Raw genomic sequence first — 18,090 nt, forward strand, 5'->3', positions numbered from 1 at the left:
GTTTGATAATTCTGTGTTTTTAAGTTAGACTTGGTAGAGAGGTGCGTATTGAAGGGTTCCCTCGCTGCACGTTGTAAAACAATTATATCCATTCTTTATCAATATATATATATATATATTTTGTGTACAAGCTTTAAACTTCAAAACTTACTATTCGAACTCTACCACTTGCCTGACCTTATACAAAGAAGAAGAATTCAGGGTCCTTGGTCAAACCCACACTAGTTTCTCCGTGTGTGTGTGTGTATACGGATTGTTTGATTAACGATAGAATTGTCATTTACAAGATTACATGACAAAAAATCAACTACTTAACAGTTAAACACCACGGAGACATTAATTATCTGACAGGCACCATATGAACAATCGAAATGACAAGTATCATAAACATTTTTTTTAGAAATTCATGAACTCCTGTTTAAACGAAAGCAATATAAACTGTACTGGGGTGAATATGCCATAAAAACAGTAAACTCTAAAAGATGCTTTTATTGAAAAATAACTTTTAAAATGTTGTTTATACGTAAAGGTTTTTGGCTTAAAAATGGTTTTAACTCCTATAAAATGAGCGATAATTGATTTTGTAAACTTTTCTTTGGTATGAATCCCTGATCATTATTTTTGATCCCTATTATCATGTGATACTTGTATGTTTTATGGAAGGTTAAGTAACCATTCCAATTTCTAAGTGATATTCAATAGTGTTTATGGGGCTATGTTAGTAACACTAATTTTTTTTTAAGATTCTTAAAATTAAAAAGAAAAATCTTTATAAATACTAAATAATTTTTGTATATTTTATACAAATTAAAATCATATTTAACCATAAATCACAACTTATTAGAGATCTCACTCTTTATATTTTTTCTCTCCATTAGATATGCTCAATCCTCTTTTTTCTCATTTGGATGTGTATTTTACACACCATTTACACAACTAGTTATTTTTTCTAACCTTCTCAAATTATATTTGTTTTATCTTTGTATAATTTATCTTCTTAGTCACTTATAATTTGGATTAATTAAATTTTTAGTCCTTAAAACAAAAATTTAACTAGTCAAAATACCTAAAATTTCAAATTTTAATTTTTAGTCCTACAATAAAAATTTAATTGGTCAAATTATTTTATTTTTTAAAAAGTTTAAGGATTTTGATTGGTGAAACTTTTGTTTAGAAAGTAAAAATTGAATTTTTAAAAAGTTTAAGAATCTTAGTCAAAATTTTGTTTAATGACTAAAAATCAAATTTTTAAAAAATTTAAGAATTAAAATCTTAATTAATCCCTTATAATTTTCTATCTACTATTTTTTTTATCAGTATTTTTAAATTAAATTTCAATGTTCTTTTTAAGAATTGTCAATAGTAAAAATTAATATTATATTAAAATTTAAACTATTCATTGTACAGATAATCATCAATTACAGATATATATTTACATTTAACCATGCAAAATTTTTAAACCGAGTTCTAAAATTTCCCGTTGTTTGGTTTGGTAAAGGCAAAGGGCACTGCGTTGACGGTCGAAATTCTGGGCGCGCATTAGAGAGAAAAAAGGGTTTGTATTTGAGAACTGAGAAGTGGGGAAGATGGATTTGGACGGTGATGATAATGATAATGACATCTTCAGAGACGACGAAGATGATCCTCAAGCTCAACTCTCTCTCCTCGTAACTATTGCTGCGTTCCTTTTTTCCTTTTCTATGTTTGTTTAATAGTATATGAAAAATACTTTGATTTTATCAGGAAAACGAGTCGAGCAAAGAATATGTGGTTTACCTTGTCGATGCTTCACCTAAAATGTTCAGCACTACTTGCCCTGCGGTTTGTTTGTTTTCTATTTTCTTCTTCTTCTTCTTTCATTTATTTTTATTATGCATTTTAATGACTATCCGTGCCACTCGCAGGAAGAAGACGACCAAAATGGTGAAACTCACTTCCACATTGCCATCTCTTGTATCTCTCAAACTCTCGAGTCTCAGATCATTAACAGATCCTACGACCAAGTTGCCATATGCTTCTTCAACACTGTAAGATTTCATTCACCACTTTTAGTTATATAAGATTCTCTCTTAATTTATTTGTTATTTACTTAATCTTTGCAGAGGGAGAAGAACAATTTACAAGACTTAAACAGTGTTTTTGTATTTAATGTTCCTGAAAGAGAGTTTCTGGACAGGCCAACAGCAAGGCTCATAAAAGAATTTTATCAGCTGGAGGGTAAGTTTTGGGGTTTCCGGTGGTTGTGGTGGGTATAGAGAACCATTTGACGGATCTTATTTATCCTAAAATATTTTTTGCTCATCTCCTGTTATGTATTATATATCAAATGACATTTAACTTGGTTTGTATTCTTTTTAAATCTGTAATTTGCTGGTCATATCAACGGCTGACAATATCATTAAAGTTTTGGCTTGCTGGCAGATTGTCTTGCACCCTTATGTTGCTTAAGTAAGGAGCACAATTTAATCGGTTGAAAGGCTGTAAAACAATGAATGTAATAATAAATCCCACACCTATGTTTATATTGATTATGTCTACTAATAAAACATAATACACAGTTATTACTTGTATAAGTGATATCTTTTTTAACCCTTAAAAACTTTATGTAATGCTTGCATAAGTTCCTGAACTTCTATTTTTCATATGAAGTCTATTATGTGGAGAACTATACTTAATAAGATTAATATTTGAGTCAGAGAATCTGTCTTGCTGTGTGTGTTATGCACTTTTTAATTCTTAGGCTAGTGTTTGTTTGTTCTCAATCTTCTCTAGAATCATTTTCAAAAATCATTGGAAGTCAGCATGGCATTGTGTCTGGGACTCGAGAAAATTCTCTCTACAATGCTATCTGGGCGGCTCAGGCACTTCTTCGTAAAGGGTAATATATAGGCTATGGGAAGATACTCACATTACTTACTGTCATTTCTACATGATTATTGGTAACTAATAATGGGAAACATTTATACCAGGTCAGCAAAGACAGTTGACAAACGTATACTTTTGTTCACAAATGATGATGATCCTTTTGGGAGTATCAAAGGGGCAGTAAAATCAGATATGACAAGAATGACACTGCAGAGAGCTAAAGTACCAATTTGTATATGATTTAGTTTATAGTATAGATGGTAAAACCATAGAGTTTGAAGGATGCTAGTAGTTCATAATTACTTTTTTTTGGTTTGTGAAGGATGCACAGGATCTTGGCATTTCTATTGAACTTCTTCCCTTGAGTCACCCTGATGAGGTGTTCAATGTATCTCAATTCTATGCTGTATGTCTACACACCTTTGACATATATTTGTTATGCTCCCCCCTCCCCCCATTTCTTCTGTTAATTGATACTAATTATATGATTTATTCATGCTTACTTATCAATTGTATGTCTTTTAGGATTTGATTGGGTTGGAAGGAGATGATCTTGTAGACTTTATGCCATCAGCAGGAAAGAAGTATGGCATCCTATTTATGATATTCTCCGACTTAATTTTCCCATGTTATTGAAATGGGGTGACTAGTTATACCCTTTGGAGTTTGACTTATATGCTGCCGAAACGTTAAGTTTCAGGCACATAAATTGTTTAGTAGGTGTAGTGAGCTTAAACTTGTTCCTTTTTTTTGTCTATATTAAGTTTTTACTTTTCATAAGAATATTTTTATAAAATACATAGATGCCAGTAAATGCTCCAAAGCATTTGCATAAAATGGTTCTGATATGTCTTTTTGGTTGCAACACATCTATGTTGGAGTTGGATAGTTAAAATAACTTGTGCTGAATATATAAAATAAAAAGGAATCCTTTAATTTTAGACACTCTAAGAGTAGAATAAAAGGCCCTGGATGGAACCAATGCAACAGCAGGGTTGGTACAGTTCCTAGGCATTGTGGTTTTGTTTTCAGTCAGTATTAAAAACTTGCAGATATTCTTCTTAATTTAAGGTTGGGGCTTTGGGTTTTGGGCTTTAGTTTTAGGGGGGTTCATGTGTGAGAGGGTCCTGGCATATATTGTGATTCAATATTGTAATGATCAGTTTGTGACTTGTATATCAAATATAAGTCAGAAGAGATATATGGTGATATGATAGGAGTTGGTAATAGGAGTTGAGAGCAGATTTATGGGAATTCTGCACTGGCCAAGGCATTGAACTCAGGCCGAGGGGAGCCTAACCAATTTGCAACCCACTACCATGACCCTGTCCCTACATAGAGCACATTCCTACTGTAAAACATGGGTCAAACTCCATCACAACAACTGTGACCAGTAGTGTAGAGAGTAGTAAATTGTGTGGTCCAAACTGGTGTTCGGAACGACACTTGAGTCATGTATATCGGAAGGAAAAGAAGCAGATGACAAGGAGAATGCAGAGGGTGAAGGAGCAGAAAAACAGAAGGAGGATATAAAACCGGAGTTAGTGGTGATGCAATATGACCTCTTGAATAGGCTTTACTCAGCCAAATACTCTGAAATTGCGAGTAGTGGCAAATTGGATCGTAGTAGTGATGGTTGACAGCTGAGCCAGTCATAGCTTCATCCGAATTATTTAGCAGTGGCACTGAAGTTACCAGTCGAGGAGACTCCTGAGTTTACAGTTAGATTGGGGGTTGGACATTAGAAGTCAAGTGGGCTTTGTAGGCAACTGGGTTTGTAACTGGATGGGATTACAGTGTCAAAGATTTTTTCACCTATTTCCTTTGGTCGGTGTGGACATCATATTGGGAATTTTGTGGCTGGAGAAGTTGGGATATATGAAGGTAAATTGGAAGGCTCTCATAAGTCACAATGACCTTTGATCAGCATGGTAGGCATGTGCGGCTTATATGGGATCCTTGTTAAGACAGGAACAAGGTATCTCCCAATGCCTTACTAAGGGAACAACAACAAGAAAGTTTTATCCTACCAGTTGAGGTCGGCTACATGGATCTCCCTACGACATTCGGCACGGTTAAAAACCAAAGGTATAAATAGAAAAATTTGACATCTAATATCAATTAATTCTAACCCATAATTTGCTTGTGCTATATCCCAAATTTTATGGTGTGCATTCACTATCTGAGAAGTTAGATCAGCCTATTTCCCCACTATTATGACAGAAATCAGTTGCCCATCTCACAAAAGAATGAAATTTAAAAGCTGGTAGACGAGATGCTGCAAGCAGGGATAATAAGGCCTACCAGACACAGACGTGCAGCAGAGAATATCCCATCAGAAAAGTCACTCACTAGAAAATAAAGGGGCACAACTGCTGGAGAACACTGTTCTTGGGTTTTAAGTGGACATAGATACGTTTTTACAAATTGGCTTAAAGGCCCAAACTACCCATATACATTAGCAAATAAGATGATAGAATCTCATGTTAGGTAGTTTAGACATGTGTGGAAAAGAACTATAGAAGTCCTAGTAAGGAGAGTAGATCCTATAGAGGATAATGAAATAATTAGACTTAGATGTAGAAAAAACTATCAGCCAAACCATTAAGAAAGATTCAGGTTCAAATGATTTGTTGTTTATTCAATGGGCATGATTTATGACAAGACATTTATGACACTATTTGATCCACATAACCAATCTTACCTAGTAGGGAAAGGCTTTTGTTGTCTTTTTCTTTTTCTTAAAACATTAGGGGACTAATTTATTGGGATACTTCTATACAATTGGCATGCATTGGTCTCTTTTCTATATTTTACTTAGTTTTCCCAATCAAAGAGGTGAAATTCATTAATGTGAACCACATATTACAGTGGAAGCAGACTCTGTTTCTCAATCATTTTAAGGATGAACATGTGTTACTGCTTGAAATCATTACTTCATTGAATAAAACAGCTCATATTTTTGTACCATTGTTTATTTCTATTGCATGGGGATTATGATGTTGAGCAACTATGATTAAGAGGTCTAAACCAGGGCAAGTAGTTAATATTGGATTAAAATTATAAGTAGTGTTTTTTTTAACACAATTCATTTTAAGTCAGTTTTTTTTTTTTTTTAATTTTGTATTTCAATTTCAGATTGGAGGATATGAAAGATCAGTTAAGAAAGCGCATGTTTACCAAGCGCATAGTCAAAAGACTTAAGTTCATGATAGTTAATGGGATATCAATAGAACTGAATTCTTATGCTTTAATTCGTCCCACCGTCCCAGGTAAGCATTTTGTCACTTTCTAGCTTTTAGCAGCTTTTATTTTGCAAAATTCATTTTCATCCGTATGACCTTTGCAAGATTTTTCCTTGGTCCCTTTTAAGTTTTTAACAGAGAAAATTATAACTTATATATTTTCAGCTTATATTATAATGAATGACAGTCCATGCTTTTGATGTGTAGGAGCTATCACATGGCTTGATTCTGTTACTAATCATCCTTTGAAGGTGATGAATCTTATAACCTCAATTTGATAATAGTCTATTTTCCATGGAATTCTATGTGTTAGAAAGTCCCACATCGCCTGCCTCCCTCAGTTCTTAGGGTGCAACTTATATATCTGTTGGACAATTTCACTTAGTGTTAATTGGTTTTAAGTTGAAATCTAACATTATGTTGTTACAATTTAAATTTGAGAATTTATTCGTCTTGTTCTTGTTATATAATTTACATTACAACGCCAAACAAATCGCTGCCTCATTTTTCCTGTTGTTAGTGTCTATACTCTATAATCATGCCCGTTTTTGTTAAATGCTTTTTATCTGTAGAAACATAATGCTTTTGAATTACCATTGGTTATACTCTTTTAGTCAGACCATAATGCTGAGTGCTCTTAGAACTGTATAAGACAGTGGTCAACTGGTTTGATGGTGCAGATTGAAAGAACTTTCATTTGTGTTGATACTGGTGCATTGGTGGAAGAACCTACTAAACGGTTTCTTCCTTATAAAAAGTAAGCATTTTTATCTTTATTTAATTTGAATGTTATCAATTTGCTTGTTTGGACAATTTTGTTCACTTCAATTTTTTCTATTTAGATTGGATTTGACAAATAATATTAACTGTACTATATGAGTCATTGCTGAGAATAGAAGTTTCTGGGATCTAGATCATAACCAGTTCTTTGTTCTGGGAGAAAACTGTCAATAAAGGAAAATGAGATAGATGGCTTTGTTTAATTTCTGAAAATTTAAGGGTGACTAATATGGCTACAAATTCTTTTGAGTGATAATCCTTGGGCTGTTTCATTTTTGGGATTCAGTGCTTCAGAAGGTATCTAAGAACTTCAATAGCTGGAAGGGTGCTTTTTTCTCTATGGGTGATCACCATATTCAGTCTTGTGTTTCCAGCAATACCTTTTATTCCCTTTACAATTATTAGATCCTAGTTGAGTGGTTCATAGGATGGAGAGAATTTTTAGCAGTTTTCTTTGTTCTGCTGTGGTGGGGAAGAGTAGTAATGTAGAGTGTTGCCAGTTAGGAGGTTTTTGCTGGATAAAGGAGGGAGGGGAACAGGGTCTCAGAAAAGCCACTAGTTGCAGTGAGGTTGGGGTCTGATATTTGATTTTTGGAGGTTAGTAATTAGTATTTATAGAACACAGTGATCATCAAGAATCAGAACATCTATTCTATGGACCTCCTTCCAATGTAGACTAAAATTAAACAGGATTAAGGATTTTCCCTACCAGCAAACCCTTCCTGATGCTAGCCAAATCTAAGCTGGCCAGCTGTCTTTGACAATTGAGATTGGTCTTGGTTGACCGAATTCAAAACTAGGAGGTATTTTGGTTTTTCTGTTTTCACTTTCAAATAATATGTTTTTCTTAATAATTAATAAATTTAAAAATGATCTCCTGGTTTTGATTTTGTTTCCTATTTTTAGGGTTTTTTAATAAATTTAAAAATGATCTCCTGGTTTTGATTTTGTTTCCTATTTTTAGGGTTTTTTCAGAAACTATTGGGAGAAACTCAAGTCCCACATTGGTTAGAGATAAAGCAAAGATATAATATATAAGTGGGGGACAACCCTCACCTTGTGAACTAACTTTTGGGATTGAGTTAAGTATAAACTCACATTCTAAGATGGTGTCATAGCTCATTCTAAATCCATTAACTAGCCACTCACCATATTATCCACGCACCAAGCCCAAAAGTGCTGGATATGAGAGGGTGCATTGGGAAAAACTCAAGTCCTACATTGGCTAGAAATAAGGCCAAGAAAGAGTATATAAGTGAGGGGTAACCTTACCCTACGAGAGCTAACTTTTGGAGTTGAGTTAGGCTCAAACCCACAATCTAAGAGAAACAATGAAAATAAGGTGGCATTTCTGTAATTATGAGTGAAAAGTATCAATTGAAAATGAAAATAGAAAATGAATCAAACACCACCTGTCTCCCTAAAGCTAGCTAGTTGTATAAAAGTTAGAGTTTTTTCTCTTCATTTTACTGGAAATTATGTGCCTGTGTTTTGGATGTTTTTCTTTCAAAAATGTTTCAAGTTGAGACCATATTTTAGAAAGGGTGGATTTTTTTTAGTTAGAAATAGTTGCAGACTTGCAACTTTGAAAGGGGATTAGACTGACTAACCATAGTTCAAGTGTGGGATATCTAGCCTACAAATTTAATATGTAAGTTTGTTGAAGCTATTGCCTTATTGGACAGTAAGTGCGTGGCATAAAATTGCTAAATGCACGCCTGTAGAAATACTTCAGATGTTCTTATTCTAATTTTTGAGATTGTGTTGTTTCCTTTTGTTTGTAATTATAATTTTTTGCTTTATTTTATTTTATTTTTCAGCCAGAATATTATATTTTCAATGAAGCAACTCTCTGAAATTAAAAGAGTTTCTACTGGACATCTACATCTTTTAGGGTTCAAGCCACTGAGTTGCTTGAGAGATTATTACAACTTGAAGCCATCAACTTTCCTTTATCCTAGTGACGAGGTTAGTGTTTTTGTCATCCATGAACTGTTGATGAAATATTTAGTTATGGATAATGTTTGGTTTAAATTGCAACTTGTCTGCTTGGTGCTGATTTCTAATCCAATACTTTGAACATTGTTTAATTTTGGTGAAATTGTGTATTGACAATGTTGAGATCCCATGCCAATATAGCCCTTCGTATAAGGTTTGGATAATCCTCACCTTACAATTTGGTTTTGTGAGGTTGAGTTAGGCTCTAAGCTTGTATTTGTCTATGCGCTAGATGTCTATTCCTAGGTGTGAGGAGGTGTTGTTATTGGGCCACCCACATTTGTCCATGCTCTACGTTAAAGATATAATTAGGGATTATTTTCATTAATAGTCTTTATTATGTTTCCCTATATTGTACTGATTATTCATTATAAATAAGAACACACAATTACAGTAAATACTTTTGTATACTCTAGATGTCCAGTCCTGGTTTTGAGAGGGTGTGTTGAGATCCCACATTGACTAGAGACATGACCAATGTAGTCCTTATAAGGTTTGAGCAAGTCCTCACTTTTTAGAATTTGGTCTTAAGGCCTAAATCAACCCCACAAAATTGGCTTGTAAGGTGACAACTGCTCAAGCCTTATAAGGACTACATTGGCCATATCTCTCGTTGATGTGGGGTCTCAACAGATGTTTTTTTCATTGACCCATAGATGATGTGCATTCATCATCCTGCCACCAGGAATCTTGTTTTGATGCAAGATTGTTCTGATGACTTTTCTAATTTCCCTCAATTTAAAGAATAACAATATATGTTCCTTCACCTCATCAAATGGGTGCTTACACTATCCTTTTAACAAATCAAGTAGTATTTGTATCAAGTGATCTATTTATTGGTATTTTGGAAATGCTGACCTGTATAATGGTTGCTCTGAATGTATCTTACATGCTTCTCTATTTTATATGTTTCTCATCTTTTGTATTTCATAATATTTTTTCTCTGATGCCTCTTCGTTTTGCAGGGTACAGACAGCAGCATGTGCATGTTCATTGCCCTTCATAGGTCCATGATACAGCTCAATCGGTATCCTTGATTCCTTGCATTTAAGACTGTTTAATTTCACTGACATCTTTTTGGGGACTATGAAAATTTTGTATCTTAAAGAATGTAGTCTGATAAATTTATTCGTTTATCAAGTTAGAGTTTCTAGTTGAAGAATGTTGAATCAACTCAAGATCAAGAAATCTTTGCTAATTATGGGCTAGTTACATGGTGTAAGTAGGAAAAGGGAAAGAGGGATTTGTGAAAGCTACAATTATTACAGATTAACTAAGCATCCTCTTGTAATACTACTAAGTTACTGAGCATGATTGATATTGTATGTGCTAATAATTAATTACTAATCAAAGTAATTCTCTGCTGTGTCTTTCAGTTTTGCTGTTGCATTTAGTGGTAGTTCCTCTCGCCCTCAATTGGTTGCTCTTATTGCGCAGGTACAATATGTTGAATGCTAGAATGTTTTGGTGTTATAATGAATGATTGCTTTGTTGACTTCAAGAGCTTGCATGTGACATTAGTTTGATGGCTTTGTCTCTAAACTTCTGAATAATTTTAGAGTGCTACTTTGCTGTTATAATTGTCTTGCATATACATCTCATTTTTCTGTCATTGATCCTTTTACTTATGCTCAAACTTTCTTGTGAACATCTTGAGTTATTGACTGATTCCTATTATAGCAGCATCACTACTTGGCAGCAATGACTTTGAGATAGTATGGTTGGTTAATAGAAGTCATATTGCTATAATATAAAATTTGGTATTCTGGCCCTGGCTGCTTGTACATGTAGAACCAGCAAATGATGTGGTGATCTCCTACGTCTGATTACTCTGACAAGAACATAGTAGTCAGAAAAAGATCGCTTATCAGTTGGGCAACCTGCCCTATGTCTGGCCTTGTTATGTCAATTAGCTTCCGAACCAACCTCCAGTATCTCCTAGGATCAAAGTAGGACTCCCCTTGGTTAGGTAGAAGCTAGTAGAAGCTGCTATATTTGGGTACATTGGTGTATCATTTGGCTTATTGCAATGAAATCTGAAGAAAAGGGATTTTTGTATTGCATTAGAAAAATGTTACAAAAGCCACTGAGTCTCTGTTTACAATCTAATATATATAGACATACAGAGACTCTAACTAACTGACAGCTGTATTAACTAAATGGAGTTATTCACTCATATACACTTACAAAATCTTTCAAATGTTCTATCACAATTTCAACCTATATCTAAAAAATCTCAATAATCTTATTGCAATCTCAAAATACAATCTTATCATGATATCAATTATTCATTTAATCTGTGTTTGAATCAGATTCTTACCTTGTGTATGATTGTTAGGAAGAAGTTATCCAATCAGGTGGTCAGATTGAGCCGCCTGGAATGCACATGATTTATCTTCCATATTCTGATGACATCAGATTTGTTGAAGAGGTAGAGAACTGCAATATTTGAACTTGTTTTTAAACCTTATATGTCAAAACAATGAAAACTAAGTTTTAAATATGAAATTATTGTTAAGGCGTGCATGATTTTTACAGCGTTATTCAGATACAAGTGGGATGGTGAATATAGCAAGTGATGATCAAATAAAAAAGGCAGCCAATCTAATTAAGCGTATTGACTTGAAAGATTTTTCTGTATGCCAAATTTCCAACCCTGGTAAGCCTCTTCTTGACTCTCTTCCTCTTGCTCTTTCTTACTACCTCCTCTCCTAGATATTCTGTGATTCTGTTTTTAACATTCTAGTAAGCTTCATTTGTTTTGTAGTAAATTATTCTTACGCCTGCTGCATTTTTTTATAGGCCTTGCGTCTGCTGCATTGTGTCATCATTACTCAAACCTCCTTATAGACTGTTTACTTGGAACTTCTTTAAGATATTGGTTTAAGCATGTGAATGATTTCTATATGCAGACTAGTTGCCAATGAACAAAGATAGTGGGTTAAAAGACTTTACACTACAATTTAAGTAGCAGTTTTACTCAAGATTTCTCTGAATATACTTTAGAATATTCATTTGCTTGGAGAAATTCTACTGAACTTGTATGTTATTTAAATGTTACCAGAATTTCAATTTAAATGCTATTTATATTGAAGAGTTCATTCTTGAATCTGATAAATTACATCAAAAGCTTATTCTCACTAGGTGGGGTTGGGTACCTTGATTGAAGCGACTGTTCTATTTTAAACTTAAAAACCAAATTTTTGGAAGGATCAAGGGCTTTTTCAATGAATCCTAAAGTTTTTTGGTTGTCATCGTCTTCTTTTTGTCACACTATTCTCTACCTCATCAACTCTTCTTACCTGGGCCTCTATTGGCTTCTCCTTGCATGACCAAACCATTTTTCCTTAATAGATGCCTCTAACTCTCATATCCTTTTTTATCCATCTCATTTTCTACCTGAATATTTTCATCTCTGCAACACTGATAAATTACTACATTTTTTTGTTGTTGAAAGCATGGTCTATAGCATTGAATTTATACATTCCATTCCATTAACTTTACCCAGGAATTGGACCTCTTATTTTGTGTTCTGTTGAAATCAATAGAATTATAGAAATATATTAACTTTGTAATAACATTTTACTGACTTGCGCTCTGTTTACTTATTTTGATACAATTCCTTGATAGTGTATGTTAGGAGACTTACTATAAAATAGGAATAAGTTAATTATCTTTATTTATCCTAGGAAAAATAGAAATAAGTTAGCTATCTTTTTTATTTATCTTTATAAAGAAAAATAGGAATTATTTATCCTTTTATCTTTGTCTATCTTTATCTTTTTTATTATTTATCTTATCTTTAGGGGAAAAAAGATTAATTAGAGGTATGTTATGGGCCAGGCCCGAATAGGAGGATACTATGGTAGAGGGGAGGCATTCAGATTAGTAAACCTTGTGGGGATAAAGAAGTGGCTTTGTCATAAAAGGGGAAACCCTTTGGAGGAGAGATTATCTTCTATTTTATTTAATAAAATTGTTCTTTTTCTTCTTTTCAATTTCTGGATTCCTAACAGTGTAAGATCATTAACTACTGATATGCTTGGTATATGTGACTTGGTATAGTTTTTCAAGTTATTATTATTCCCATTTGACAAAAAAAAAAAAAGAAAACAATATTATGATTCCTGTTGGTAACAAAAAGTTTTATTTTTCAGCCTTGCAGAGACACTATGCAGTATTGCAGGCATTGGCACTGGAAGAGGATGATATTCCGGAAATGAAAGATGAATCATTACCTGACGAGGAAGGCTTAGCCAGGTAAGCTCAAGGTTTTCATAATATATTGAATATTTTGTTGTGCCTGATTTGCAGACTGTAAAATGAAACTGAAAGAAAGAAAATATACCTGTTTTATCCTGTTTGGCTTTTCATATCTTAGTTGGAAACTGTTTGCTGTTCAAGAGTTCTGTATGAAATGATAACCTTTCTTATGTATCACCTGCAGACCAGGAGTGGTAAGAGCATTAGAAGAATTCAAAACCTCTGTATATGGGGATAATTATGATGAGGAAAATGAGCCTGGCACTGAGAAGCCTACTGAAGCCTCCAAGAAACGAAAAGCAAATGCTGAGTTTGCAACAAAAGAGTGTGAAAACTATGACTGGGGTGATCTTGCTGATACTGGGAAGGTAAACCTTGAAAGTTATTTCATGCAGGGCTTTTTTATGGAAATCTTGATCAAATTTGGGATAAGCAGGTGTGCTTAAGCCTCGAGCCAATTTTACAACAAACATAGCTAGTTACCTACCTTGGAAGGTCATGCTGTGATTGGTCCTAGGTGTTAAGTAACACAAGCCCGTAGAAAAATACAGGCAAGCTGTACTGGATAAGCAACCTAAACTTGCTCCCTATGTTCAAAGAAGTTAGACACCATATAGAAATTTGTTATCAATGATTCAGCATCTACGCAAGTTCCTGTTGCACACTTACTATAAATCATAACAATAATAGAGCAAAATGGGAAACATAAGGTCACAAACTTGTAATTATGCCTCAAAGTTCCCATATCGTGGACAAGAGGTTAGCCACACTTCAAAATTGAGTACCTTAGATCTAATTTCTTAAAAGTTTAGGTAGAACGTGTAGTGGGTTAATATTTTCAGTTGGCTACCTTGTTCCTCTCTTTCAACTTTTAAAATTGCTGATATGGAATCATTTGATCTTGTTTTGCAGTTAAAGGACTTGACTGTGGTGGAGTTAAAATATTATCTTACAGCACATAATCTTCCTGTTTCTGGGAAGAAGGAGGCCATAATTAGCCGAATATTAACTCACATGGCAAAATGAGCAAGGGGCTGACGTTTTTGTTAATGATTTTGCAACCTCGATAACTAGAATGCAAGACTCCTCTTAGCCACCAGAGCTGCTAAATCGATGTTTGGTTTATTATTGTTGACCCGGTTTGGATAAAAGACTGATTTGTACTTGACTGATCAACATGGCAGTATAGTATGTAATAGCATATTTTACTGGTAGAAGATAATCCTTGTTAGACCTCCAACCACAAAGTAACACATCTTATTTTGCAAAATGTGAAGTTATTTATATCTTCCTTTTTATTCACGCATACCTTTTAAAAGTCTATAAGTTGTTAACATCAGTCCAATTATGATCATAACCCAACTAACATCATTATAGACAGGGAAATTACAAATAAAAATACTTGCGATTACAAGGTATATTTTTTCCTTTGCCCAATTTATAATTTCAGTTGTGTTGTACTCATTTTGCTCGAGTTGCGTAGAGCAACATGAAATACTGCCAAGTCTTTACAGAATTCAATGTAAAAATGATCAGGCTTCTGTTTCAACTCTACTAAGGAAGCGTTAGCAATTGCAGTAGTAACCAACAAGAAATTGTTTTTATACAAAAAAAAGAAGAAAAAAGAATGCACCTTTGTGTTGCCAGAATATCATGAGTTTGGTTTTGGAAGTTGTTGGCTATTTGGAATGTTTAAAGTAAAATACAAATAACAAGGTCAGTTTAGTCTTGGTTTGTTTCCCTTCAAAATTCCAATTCAAATGATGTAATATGATTGTTACCAGGATTGTTTTGCAAATTAAAGTTACATTTATAAACAAGGTCAATTCTTAATCACAGCACTGACTTGATCTTTATGCACAAGAAGACAAAAGTCACAATAAAACTAGATAATAAACCGAACAAGCGTTCGTAACAAACAGATGATTCTTATTCTTTCAATTCTCCTGTTTCAGTTAACCCACTGGATAAACCACATGATATAATCTAGAGACTTGGATTTACAGAAGTCCACATCTACCAGATATACAGAGAAGGAAATGACCTCCAGCTAAAAGGAGAAAGAAAAAAAGAAGACGGTGTCCCTTTTCCCTAATATAAGACAAATTATATCTCACACCCCTGAGGTTTAATAAAACTTGTTATTCCTTTTTCTTTTTACATGACTACATCTCTCCATCTATATAACTACATAAATCATTAACGGAAAGTATATACAACGTTATTTTGTTATATAAAGGAGAGATATCAAAGGAAATTTTGTTAAACCTGAAGGGGATGTGCGAGTGTAACTGTCAAATTAGTGAGGAGAGGCTATTGGTGGTTTTGTTGAGGTTCGAGTCTAAGTGAGTCTGAGTCTGAGTCTGAATGAAAGAAGAGGCAAACGACAGAGCAATCATCAACCTTTGTAAGGGGAAGCTTGGTTTTCCATGCATGAATAGCCGCCTCAACCAACATTCGAGCCGCTGAAGAGCGAGGAGCAGAAGAGATAATGGCCACAGCTTCTTCGTTGGATAAAACATCCCATACCTGTCAAAGTGACATGTGAGTGAGAAATGAAAACATATAGATAAAGGAAAGAAAATGAAAACCGACCCCATCTGTGGCTAAGACAACAAACTGATCCCTTTGAGTGAGGCGGTGATATGAGAAATCAGGAACAGAGATGACTCCAAAGTCCTTGAGACAAAAATCTCCAAAAGCACGTGACATGGCAAGGCCAGGGGAATCAATGTTGGGGAGCCATACTCGAGGAATCCCTGATTCGTTCTTAATGGAAAAGACCCTTCCTTTACAAATCCTTATCCTCTCTGCTTCCCTTGGGAGATGTGGCTTGTGGTCAGTGCTCAACTGGACAGCAACAAGAGAACCATTGCTACGATCTTGGGTGGCCAATACTGCTCTGGAGTCACCCACATTCGCAATAACAAGGTCCTGACCCTGCTTCAGCAACGTCAAACCCGTGCTCCCGCTACACGAGCAATCTATCTGATGCTGCACTTTCAGCTCTCTGTCCATCACCTTGCAAGCCTTCACAAAGGAGTCTCTGAGCGTACCAATGTTACCCGGGGCAACCGCACAAGGTGTATCGCTGTTGTTGTTGCTGCTGCTGTTGTTGTTAGGATGAAGCAAATTCCATTGAGCAATAAGCTTGAGAGGGAAGGAATCCCTGAGCTTCTTTGCAACCATATGGCCATGAGGTCCATGGCCATCAAAAACACCACAGAAAACGGTGTCCTTGTTTGAAGAGAAATTATCCCAGAGAAGCATGGCATCCTGGTTGATCCCTTTGCGACCTTGCTTACAGAACAAGGAAGCAACCTGGGACGAACAGTTCAAGAATAATCTGCCAGGAACTCTGTGGAGCCGCATTTCCATGTTATAATCAGAGGCAGTTCTGGAACTGGAATTGGAAGATGATTCATCAAAAGCATCTACGGAGGCCGATGCCCCCGACACCGAGAGGCACGATCCCATCCCCAACAACAACAACAACCACAACAACAACAACAACTGTTATGATTGATTGATGGATAACACCCAACTGAATGATCTCTCCGTGTCCGGAAATATGTGTTGTCCAGTCATTACCAACTAACCAATTCTAGCGTCATGGCTCATCCTCGCTATTATATATGGATTGTGGGACACCTCACGGATCCTCTTCACTTTACAGCACACCACCCATCCATCCAATACTTCTTTACTTCTTATCCCTTCAATCAAACCAAACCTATTCAAATTTGGCTTCCTTTCTAACCAACTTTCAAAATTCATTCCATAACTTATCACTAATATAGGATCTTATCACATCTTCAAAGCGGTGGGATCTTATCAATTTTTTCTCTTATTCATTCTTTTCCTAGATATAAATAAAACAGAATCTTATCAAAATTTATTTTGAAAAATTATTCCATCCATAAACCAGGACACTCATGAATTGCCTTCACAATATGGTGACATAAATCACATGAATATTTTACGCATGACTTGAATCGGAAACCAATCCATAACTTAGTGATTTTTTTTTAGTTAATATCTTCTTTTCTTTTTTTACCATCATAAAGGTTATATTCCAAAGCTTAATCAAGAAACATCCATGATGTGCTACTACTCAAACCAATTATTACACATTAGACGATAATTTTTTTGGTACATAAAATTATTACAAAACTAATTGTTTCGTATTTACAAATAACTAGTATTTTAGCTTCTTTATTGTATTTTTAAAATTAAAAACTATAATTTTCTTTTGTACTGTAAATTAAAATTTACAATATGTAGATTGAAGTTCTCATTCTCTCCACTTTCTCAATTAAACATTCTCAACATTTTTTTGTTACTTCTTGGCCGGTGCATTTAACATGTCACGCCTACAACTAGTTAAGAAACATTTCTCTTAATCGTTTCAAACTACTAGGTTAAGATATTATTAATTAAATACTTTTAAATATATAGCATTATATTATAATTAAAAATCATAAGAAATGAATATATTTGAGCATATAAATTATATTTTAATCTAATTCACCATTAAAAATTTAAATTATGATATAAAGTTATATTTAACTATTGATAATTATTTTTAAAAATTATTAAAATTTAATTATAGATGGAGATAAAACATTATAAATTAAAAGATATGGACGATTAGAAAAACTAAACATAAGATAAGGATGAGAAGTGAGCTGTAATGTCCTCAATTTTGAACATATTATTTATTTTGAAGTGCATAACAGTAACTTGTCTTTGCTAAATTCTTTAGCACATTAAATTTTTATTTACGTTTTAAACAATTTAAGTATTAGAAAACTGTTAAATAATTTGCAAACATAAACAAAACCCTGAAAAAGAAGCAAATAAAGGTAATTCACAATCCTTCATACGCTAAGCCTGAAAGGTATGGTCCCTAAAAAATGTAACACTTCTTATGATTGAC

The 18,090-nt window shown here is 34.1% G+C and overlaps 2 protein-coding genes across 3 annotated transcripts; one reads left to right on the plus strand and one right to left on the minus strand.

Moving 5' to 3' along the window:
* The first annotated feature begins 1,457 nt into the window (after positions 1 to 1,457).
* LOC100775475 (ATP-dependent DNA helicase 2 subunit KU70) lies at positions 1,458 to 14,421 on the plus strand. The gene is made up of 19 exons (XM_006606538.4): positions 1,458 to 1,667; positions 1,744 to 1,821; positions 1,905 to 2,027; positions 2,103 to 2,217; positions 2,773 to 2,878; positions 2,970 to 3,087; positions 3,188 to 3,271; positions 3,391 to 3,449; positions 6,004 to 6,137; positions 6,318 to 6,361; positions 6,791 to 6,867; positions 8,711 to 8,858; positions 9,854 to 9,915; positions 10,265 to 10,325; positions 11,227 to 11,319; positions 11,427 to 11,547; positions 13,046 to 13,148; positions 13,336 to 13,519; positions 14,064 to 14,421. The coding sequence occupies exons 1-19, from the start codon at positions 1,587 to 1,589 to the stop codon at positions 14,175 to 14,177; spliced, it is 1,905 nt and encodes a 634-aa protein (XP_006606601.1). The 5' UTR covers positions 1,458 to 1,586; the 3' UTR covers positions 14,178 to 14,421.
* Positions 10,432 to 17,024, minus strand: LOC100816114 (probable protein phosphatase 2C 33). Of its 2 annotated transcripts, XR_005890375.1 has the most exons (5): positions 15,747 to 17,024; positions 15,420 to 15,680; positions 13,237 to 13,329; positions 11,209 to 11,327; positions 10,432 to 10,924 (listed from the first exon to the last, which is right to left on the minus strand). XR_005890375.1 is itself a non-coding variant. In XM_003555601.5 (2 exons), the coding sequence occupies exons 1-2, from the start codon at positions 16,626 to 16,628 to the stop codon at positions 15,465 to 15,467; spliced, it is 1,098 nt and encodes a 365-aa protein (XP_003555649.1). In that variant the 5' UTR covers positions 16,629 to 17,024; the 3' UTR covers positions 15,064 to 15,464. The 2 variants fall into 2 exon arrangements, 1 of the variants encoding a protein (XP_003555649.1); XM_003555601.5 differs by lacking the exons at positions 10,432 to 10,924; positions 11,209 to 11,327; positions 13,237 to 13,329 and having other exon boundaries at positions 15,064 to 15,680.
* Positions 17,025 to 18,090: the final 1,066 nt, after the last annotated feature.

The sequence above is a fragment of the Glycine max genome, chromosome 20, assembly GCF_000004515.6.
Source record: "Glycine max cultivar Williams 82 chromosome 20, Glycine_max_v4.0, whole genome shotgun sequence".
NCBI classification, from domain to species: Eukaryota; Viridiplantae; Streptophyta; class Magnoliopsida; order Fabales; family Fabaceae; genus Glycine; species Glycine max.